Raw genomic sequence first — 9,558 nt, 5'->3', positions numbered from 1 at the left:
GACTTCCCTCTGCTCACCTCCTTGTATCCCTGAGAAAGCAGCTCCGGACCCAAAAGCCAACCTCAGGGAGCTTATAGATGAAGTGCCTGAAGGGAGCGCTACTGAAGGAGGTGGGTGGCAGGGCAGAAGCCAGGGTTCTAAGCCCAAATCTGTAGCCAGCAAGCTGTGTGGCCTTGGGCAAGTCACTTAACCTCTCTGTTCTCAACTTCAAAATGAAGAGGCAGTATAGTAGGTTAAGGGCAGGTAGGCTTTGACAGAGACATGATTTTGAATCTCAGTTCAACGACTTAGATGCAGCAGCTACTTAGATCTTTGACCTTGGCCTGGATTTACACACTTCCTGGGCCTTAGTGTTTTCATTGGTGAAATGAACAGCAGTATCTGCTTCACAGAGTTGCTGGGAAGGTTCACGTAGCTTTTTAAAATTTAATATATATATTTTAGGACTGTGCCTGGCACCCAATAAGGGAGTTATTATTATTGTAATGTTTACTGTTTTTAAAATGATAAAGGACTGTTCTCCAGGCCTCCCAGGGTTTTGGCGCTGATCCCCTGACATCATGCATAAAAAGGCAGGGAGGAATTCGGTAGGTATCAGGTCTTTTTTGACCTTTTTTGTTTTCCAACCTGACAGGAAATTCCTTCTTCCCTCAGCGGTGCCAGCCACCCAGCCACAAGCCCAGCTGACGGCTTTCCATGACAAAAGACAAGGCCACAGGCCCCCGGGTCTCTACCCCAGAAACCAGCAAATCCCTGCTTCAGGAAACCAACGCAGGTTTCTTTTTCGTTAAAAAGACTCAAGGTTTTAGCTACTAGAGCAGCTCAAGATTAAAAAAAAAAAAAAAAAAAAAAAATCCTGAAGATTTAGGTTCTTTCCAAGTTCTGGAAAGTCTCGGAGGCAGAGCAGCACAGTGTGGGCGTTTCTGCTCAGGTTCAGTGACGTTCCTCCTTCCCTCAGGGGCCAAAGCTTGGCCCACTTAGCCCCAGGAGGAACTTGAGAGCACCCTGGGGAGCTGGGGGAGGAGTTGGGGTGCAGAGGCACATGGTTTTTGAAGCCTCTGGGCTCCCAGCTGCCTTTTCCCAGTAAGCTCAAGAAGGAGGTGATGGATCTAAAAGTATCAAAAAGGAAACGTGAAACCTGCTTATTAGGTTTTCAAATTCTCCTTTGTCCCCATCTTATTCTAAAAGATATGCTAGGTTCTAGAAGGCAGAAAGGCAGCTGCTTTAAGTTATATATGTGCCCAATGGACCTTAGCCTGGGCTGCAACGGGATGGCTGCCCCCAGTCCCCGGGGGAACCCCAGAGAAAGAAGGGTGCTTAACTATAGACCGTGGGGCCACGTCTTTTCCTTTGTGCTGTCCCGAACAACAGAAAGTGGACACAGGTCCAGAATTTTTGACCTGGTTCCCAGGCAGAAAATGTCCCAGAGGCAGGACATCAGTGCCAATCGGAGTGCTGGTGCAGACGTTGATCTAGAAACATCACAGGCAGACCCAGCAGGGGGCAGTTCCCTGATGGAGACTTGCCTTTAGCCCAGCTCCTTCAGTCCTGGGCTTGGGGGCTAAGCCACTCTGCTGCCCTTTGCATTCGGGAGATCAGAAGTGGAGTCTCAGAAATGCCATCATTCTGGCATTTCATAGCTATCAAACCCAGACCTAGAGTCTTCTGACTACAAGTTAATCATGTTCTTTCAAGGTATCTTTCTTTCCAAAAATCCTGTCCTACCCACCACCGTCCCCATCAAAAATGATAACTCAGATGGTTTTCTATTGTTTGGTCAAAATTATTCCCAGCCTAGGTCTCTATTAATAGAAATAATTAGATGCCCAGAAGGAAGCCTCCATAAGCATCTATAACAAACACAAAATATTGCAGGAGTCTACCTTCAAGGTGACAGGCAAACCGATGGATCTCAGTTCTGAGAAATGCCTCAGTCCCTGGGTGGCTTCTGCTCATAATCCATTCTCTTTAGAAGAAAAGCCGTCTGTTTTGTAGGATAGAAACTATGCCAGAGCTCAGAGGCTTAATTCATTCAGGGTTCAACTGTTAGCCCGAGAACCTAGGACTTTATGAGGGGTGGTTGGGGGGCTCTGTTTCCTTGTTGGCAAATGGGGGGCGTCGGTCTCCATCAGTGGTTCTCAACCAGGTCTTAATTTTGCCCCCGCGGGGGATATCTGGCAACGTCTGGAGATATTTTTGGTTGTCACACACAGCCAGGGCCATGGGGAGAGGAAGTGCTTCTGGCATCTGATGGGGAGAGGCCAGGGATGCTGTGAAACATTCTGTGATGCCCAGGGCAACCTCCGTAAAGCTCACCCAGCTCCAAATATCAATAGCGCTGATGCTGAGAAACCCTAGGCTAGAAATTCTATCTTTTGGGTTTCTTCTAGCTGGGGCCAAGTACAAGTCCCCTAACTTTCCTTGGAAATGATGGGCTGCCCGTGGCCCCCTCAAGGACCACTACACCCAAAGCTACAGAGCTGCCTCGGAGGGGTGCTAAAGGCTGGTGAGGCCCTACACCACCGTTTCTCTCTGGAACAGAGATTGTCTGTGCACTGAAACTTAGTTTAATCTGAATGACAGAACCATTACTCTGTTAAAAATAAATAAAATGCTCTACGCCTAGAGACCCTGCCCAAAGAGTAAATGTTTCATCCCAAACCTTTCGGATGTGGACAGGTCAAAGAAATCCAACAGACAATCATTCATTCACTCTTAACACATACAAAAACCCCTGTAGTGGCTTCGTGCCATGCCCCTCACGTCTCTATTCCTTTAGAAGAAAGAAGCTGACGACAGAAAAATGTAATGTCTAAAAGTGGCCAGAAGTCATCCCACTTAAAGTTTATTTCATGTGATTTCCAGCATGCAGTGTGCTTTCTTGGGGAAAAAAAAATTTTTTTGTCCCAGTTCACATTATAAATTAATTTACAAACATAGAGCTGTTAGAAACAATATGTATAAAAGCCCATATAATTTTTCACATAGAAAAATATCCACAGAAACTGGTTTTCTGTACACACAATATGGGGCTAGGCAGTCTCTTTGGTTGTCTTCCTGCATAATATTCAAAAAGTAATGGTGATGTTATCTATACCTCGATAAACTATTTAAAAAAATAATTTTCTGTACGCATATTTCAAAATAAAAATTTAACAGTAATGCTGTGAGAGTCTCAAAAAAGAATACCTGGAGAAAAGATATTATTATTTTTTTTTACAATGCACTGTGTTCCTTTTCCAAAAAAAAATTAAACCCCCAAACCAGCAATGCTCCCATCAAAGACTGAACAGCATGGTACAAAGGTAACTCCTAGGACTTTATCTTCATCTTAATGCATCGCTATTCCAATACAATCAACAAATATCCACACTGTAATGAACACTTTTTGGATAAGTTCAAACAGTGACTGAGTGTCTGCCAGGTACCAGGCATTCGGCTGGGCACTGGGAGGGTGATCGTAAAAAACTATTCAAATGAAGATGCCTCTTGACAAGTAAAAGGGAGTGCTAAAAATAAGTTACATTTTAAAAAGTTTCTGATCACAAAGGTTTTATAAAAAACTATAAAAAATTCCATTTAAAAACTATTTCTAATAAAATTCTAAAACTTGTGTGTATAAGTTGAAAAATCCAAGACACATGCTAAAAGGGACAGGACACCAAGTTGAGTAAGACACTAGTCACCCCAGACCTCAGAAATACGGCAGCAGAAGTAAAGCAAGAGGGGGTGTCCATGTCCGCTGCCCAGAGTGGCACTGATTTCAACCAGAATCTTTGGTCAAATGAAGGCGAGCTCACTCCTACTCTGTACACACTATGTCTGCCTGTGCATGCTGGTGCCTTGATTTCCAGGAACTAGAACACAAAATTTATAAGCACCAATTCTGGAGCCAGACTGCCCGGCCCTGATCCTGGCTCCACGGCTTACTATCTGAGTGGCCTTGGGCAAGTTACCTAACATCCTGGCGTTTCACTGCCCTCGTACAGAAAATGAGGGGCAGAAAGCATACCCATCTCCCAAGGTTGTTGTGACAATTAAATGAGTGAATACATGTCAAGTGTCTAAAACAGTGCCTGGCACACAGCACTGGCTTGCCTGCGCAATTTTGATGCTGTTAGGGTCCACCTCGCACCTGACACTGAGCCTAAATAGAGCTGATTTGCGAGCTGGATAGAGTATTTGCATTTCCTAGTATCGTATTTTTAAAACTTTCATTAGCCACAAAGAATCCAAGCGGAGGCTTCCTGTAAAAATCCAGGTATCTGACTTTTCTAGAAAAATCAGAATGCTGCCAGGCGGGAGATAACAGCCTTTAGCTGGTCAGTCCCAACCCGTCCTTACTGCTTCTGTTGCCAACTGTTACCTTTTTCCCACCCAATAACTTCATTCACTTTTTTTTTTTCCAGCCAGTTCCTGTACACCCTTGAGCTTGTAACCCTGATATACATTGATGAACAGACAGACATGGTCCCTGCCCTCACAGGGCTCACAGGTACTAACTAGCCCAGAACAGAGAGGGCTGGATTTCTCTCCAGGAAGGCCCTTATCCAGAGAAAGCTGTCAAAGCTGGCCGAGAAGTAGAGAGACTCCTGCTGCATCCATGCTCCTCCTTGTGAGGTCAGCGGATGGACCCGGAGCTCTCCCGGGAGCTCGAGAAACGTGGCATCTCGGTGCCCGCCCCAGACCTACCGCCTGGGAATCTGCATGTGAACAAGATCTCAGGTGTGCACGTTCAAGTCTGAGAAGCCGCGCTCTATACCTCGGAGCCCTCGCGGGGGTAGATGAGGCTGTTGACCACGCTGAAGTTGTAGAACGGGCTGCCGAAGGGGCCGCTCTGACCCCCGCTGGTGCTGGCAGGGAAGGGGCTGTAATAGGAAGATCTCTGGCTGCCGCCCGCGTTGCTGGTGCTGTGGCTCAGCTGCAAGGTGTCTGGCGAGGCCTCCGAGACGGAGCTGGGGGGGAAGGTGCTGCTGGGGGGCACCTGGGCGCCCTGGAGGCCTAGGTGGCGGCCGCCGGGGAGAGCTCGCTGGGTGCCCCCGCTGCTGCTGACACTTAAGGTGCTGAGGCTGCTGAAGAAGGTGTTCAGGCAAGGGGTGGAGGTGAGCATGGATGCTCCTGGGGAGGAGGCGGTCCTCTTGGTGCCCTCGGGAGGCTCTGGGGACTGAGAGGAGCTGTCTCCCTCTGGCTTCCCAGCCACTCCAGAGCTCAGTCCCGAGGACAGCCCGTCTTCCGACTTGGATGCCCCCGCGGCCGCCGCAGAGGTGCTGCTGGTTTCCGAGCGGCGCTTCCGCTTCCTGCGGAAGTTCCCGTTGTCGAACATTTTCTCACAGTTCGGATCCAGGGTCCAGTAATTCCCTTTCCCTGCGGAGACAAGAAAGGAAGCGGCGTGAGAGAGGAGCACCCCGTCCGTGCCCATGCGCTCAGCTTCAGCTCTGAGAGGAGGGGGCAGACTCTCCTTAAACTCTGGCAAAGATGCTCCATCCGCTCTACCCCTTAAACTCATCCTTTGTGGGGAGATTTTATTCTTCACCTTCAAGGAGAAATCTGGAACAACAGTGTCCTAGCCACTTCCAGCTTCTCCTGGCAGTGCCTGCCACTTACATTTTAAGATTCACTTCTATTCCCCAAACACTTATAATGACTCAGCACCTTCCCTTCTAGATGCATATTGTGTTCTCCCTGCCAAATCCTGGCACTGCTTGAACCTCTGTCTCTTTCTTTGTAAAAATAGGGGTAAGAATGGTACTCACCTCATAGGTTGGCTGTGAGCGTTAAATGATACCTCTGCCAAGTAGCTGGCACACAGTAAGCAGCGAAAAACCAGTATGTTATCATTATCACTGGCTGCAAAGGTACATACTCTCCCCGAAAAAAGTACACCACTAGAAACAGGTAGCCTCAAATACCCAGTCCTCTGCCTTGTCGAACACAAACGACAAGTTATTACTGAGTAATTAACTGTTTTAACAACGCCTTGGATGGCTTATTCTTGGGGTACACGCCTAGGGCAGGAGGCACCCCGTATCTCTTCAACGCTCTTCCTCCACTCCGCAAGTCTCGGAGATCAGGACCTAATTTAATGCCTGCAATGCTGGTCTTCTGCTTAGAAAATTTCCCTCATTCTCCAGCACAATGGAAGTAAAGAAGATCTAGCATCGTGGAGGATTTTATCTCCACACAACTTCTTTCGCTGCTGGTAAAAAGAATCTTTGGCATTTGAAAGTACTATAAAGCACTTATCTCATCGTGAGTGCTTTGCATGGATAACTTCAGTTTCTCCTCTCAGCTCTCTGGAGACAGGCAATATCACTGTCTCCATTTTTCAGATGGGGAAACTGAGATCCAGATTAAGTTAGTAACTTGTTGTCAGCTAGCAATGGTAGGGTGAGGATTTTAAGCAGACTGGCTCTAGACTCAGCATTCTTAACCATTGTCTTAAACACTGTCTCCACAAACTAGCACATGGTCCCCCACATTCATTATCTCCACTGACACATTTTCTGCAAGTAGTTGCAGAAAAAACTTTTTTTATTCATATAGTTACCATCTAAATAACAACACCTGCACCCATCAGGATATTTATATTGTGTCACGTTGGTACCAAAAGCTTTGACAAGACATTAGCTATAGATCCTTAAACTTTTTAGAAAGTCCAGGAGTATATATGCCAATTTTCATGATTGTCTTAGACTCAGAGGCCAGGTCTGGAAGATGCGTCTTCTGGAACTGCACCCTGTCCAGTACACTAACCACAAGCCACACGTTGCCGTTGGGCACTTGAAAAGTGGCCGGTCCAAAGTGAGATGTGGTGTAAAACACACAGGATTTTGAAGAGTTAGTGCCAAAAGAATAATGCAAAGTATCTCACTAATAATTTTTGTATTTGTTATACATTGAAACAGTATTTTGGGTTACCAATTAAAAAACAATTTCACCAGCTTCTTTTTTACTTTTTTAACGTGGCTACTAGAAAATTTACAACCACGCATGGTTTGTGCTGTACTTCTGTTGGAAAGCACTGCTCTAGAATGACTCCAAGTACAAATACTTCAGAGTATTTCCACAATTTACACAAAATCCTGGAACTCTGTAGTTTGCGACTGCAACATTTCTCGTCTCTTTTTCCTATCACGACTCTGCCAGCATTTCCCCTGTCCTGGGACCCTTCTGAAACTCTTAAGTAGGATTCTGTTTCTCTATCGTTTTTGAGTTTTTCTCCACCTCACTCCTCGAGTAGAACGGAAACCACTAACGCTCCACTCCAACCCAGCCCTCCTCACCCCTGGGCTTAGATCCGAACGATGCAAATTTGGGCTTTTCATTTTCACATTTCTAAATAGTTATGGTTCCCAAACCACGGTCTGCAGGACCCCGTTCAAGCTCTCCCATCCCTCGGCCCCTGCCTCAAGATGCCTGTGTCACCATCCTCTCTAATCACCCCTCTCAAGGCAGGCACAGTGGGTCTCCCGCGACCCCGAGGCAGGAGGAAGAGCATCTGTGGCAGCCTGCACGGCCGGCTGCTCCAGCCCTCGGCCTCTCACCACCCCTCTCCTGAAATGTGATGGGATTCTCAGCTCATCGGAATCTCTTCATAGCCTTCCCTCATCTGAGTGCTCATGCGTGTTTTCAGTCCTAATCTCCCCCCCCCCCCCGTACCTGGACCCTCCCTTCCAGCGGCCTGCTGAACACCATCCGGGGGCGGCGCCCAGTCTGAGGATTCAGGCTTTTCCCTTTTTCTCTAACAGGTCGGCCTCTGCGAGTGTGGGGGGTGGGGTGCACGTGGGTCTAAGGCCCGGCCGGGAGCACCTGTCCGTCCTCACCTGGGTCGTCCTCGTCGCGGGGCACCTTCTTGAAGCAGTCGTTGAGCGACAGGTTGTGGCGGATGGAGTTCTGCCAGCCCGCCTTGCTGCGCTGGTAGAAGGGGAAGCTGTCGGCCACGAACTGGTAGATGTGGCTGAGCGTGAGCTTGCGCTCGGGCGCGCTCTGGATGGCCATGGCGATGAGCGCCGAGTACGAGTAGGGCGGTCGCACCATCTTCATCAGGTCCTCGCGGCTGGCCATGGACAGCCAGCCCAGCTCCCCCGGCGCGGCGGGCCCGGCGGGCGAGGCGGGCGCGGCGGGCGCGGGCTGCGCGAAGGGCCGCTGCGCGCAGCCGAAGGTGCCGGCCGCGGTCGGCGGCTGCAGGAAGGGCCCGGGCGCGCCCCCGGGGGGCGGCGGCGGCGGCGGCGGCGGCGGCGGGGGGGCCCCCAGGTACGCGGCGGCGGCCGGGGGACCGCCCACGGCCGGCCCGTTGAGCCACAGGTAGGGGTTGGCGGCGGCGGCCGGCGGCGCGGTGTAGTCGGCCAGCCCGTAGGGCGCCCTGGCCGGCGGAGGGGCGCCCGGGGCGGCGGCGGCGGCGGCGGCCGGGGGCAGGCCGGGCTGCGAGTACACGCCGAAGTTGTCGCCGCAGTAGAGAGCCATGTCGGCGGCCGTCGGCGGGTGCGGCGCGGCGGCGGCGAGGGGCGAGCGGGGCTGGTCTCGCCGCTCGGGCGAGAGCATCCCTTTGGGGGCCAACCCGCGGCCCCGCCTCGGCCCTCGAGCGGCGAGCGGCGTCCCGGGCGGGGAGGCGGGCCGGGTGCGCGCGGAGCGCCGGCGAGCCGGCTTCTTATAACCGGCGGCGGCGCGGCTCCTCCCGGGCCGGTCCCGGGGCTGGGCGGCGGCCCGCGGGCCCCGGCTCTCCACGCCCCCGCCACGCCCCACCTGCCCGCGCGTCCCGGCCCAGCGCGCGGAAGCCTCGCGCCGCCCGCCGCGCCCGCCGCGCCCCGCCCCGCGCCTGCAGCCCCTCCTCGCCGGCCCGGGGGAGCCGGGCGGCCGGGGGAGGCCGGCGCCTCCAGGTTTCGGGCGAACGGCTGGCTCCCCATTCCTAACCACCGAGTCCTCAGCACAATCATGAAATAAAACAACGAATATCGGAACAAAGAGCAGATCACCAAAGGCGGGCCACGGTTTTCTAAAAAGTCCTTAAGTTAACTTTGGGTGGCCTAGCGCCCTTTGGTGTTTAGACTTCGCGCCTCTCCACCTGTGCGGATCGAGTTGCAGGATTCACGTCCGGTCTCGACTGATGCGCTCGCAGTCAGAAATAATAGACGCGATTTACAAGTCTTTGGGGGTAAACGGTAGACGATATTGAGGTGCATCCTTAGTGTGTCCCCTTCTCCTAGGGGATTCTTTGAAGGAAGGGACTGAAATCGGCTTTTAATTTATCTAACCACGTCTCTAAACATAACTATAGGTTCGTTCACATTCGAGCAGTATTCGTTCATTTCAGGCTCGGTTTGCGCAGTCTTTTGGTGTGATTTGTTTTCTTCTAAATCAGAAGGGTGAACGTTTTCAAAAACATTTAAATAAGTGGGTTCGGAATTAGCATTTTAAAACCAACTGTAATTTAAACTCTGCTAGAAGCGCTCATTTACAAAAACGGTCTCAGCGAATTCTGGCATACGACTTGCCCTCCACTCTTGTAAGTTTCCGAATGCGGCTTCTGCCTGGAAAAACAAAACCAGCAAAATGTTGCGG

At 50.9% G+C, this 9,558-nt stretch overlaps 1 protein-coding gene across 1 annotated transcript; it reads right to left on the bottom strand.

The window, feature by feature from the left end:
- Positions 1-2,806: 2,806 nt before the first annotated feature.
- On the bottom strand, positions 2,807-8,607 carry FOXI3 (forkhead box I3). Its single transcript, XM_072951501.1, has 2 exons — positions 7,824-8,607; positions 2,807-5,364 (listed from the first exon to the last, which is right to left on the bottom strand). The coding sequence occupies exons 1-2, from the start codon at positions 8,539-8,541 to the stop codon at positions 4,757-4,759; spliced, it is 1,326 nt and encodes a 441-aa protein (XP_072807602.1). The 5' UTR covers positions 8,542-8,607; the 3' UTR covers positions 2,807-4,756.
- Between the last annotated feature and the right edge of the window lie 951 nt (positions 8,608-9,558).

The sequence above is a fragment of the Vicugna pacos genome, chromosome 28, assembly GCF_048564905.1.
Source record: "Vicugna pacos chromosome 28, VicPac4, whole genome shotgun sequence".
In the NCBI taxonomy this organism is placed as follows: Eukaryota; Metazoa; Chordata; class Mammalia; order Artiodactyla; family Camelidae; genus Vicugna; species Vicugna pacos.
The sequence above is the reverse complement of the archived record's forward strand: the minus strand, read 5'-3'. Positions and strand labels throughout refer to the sequence as shown.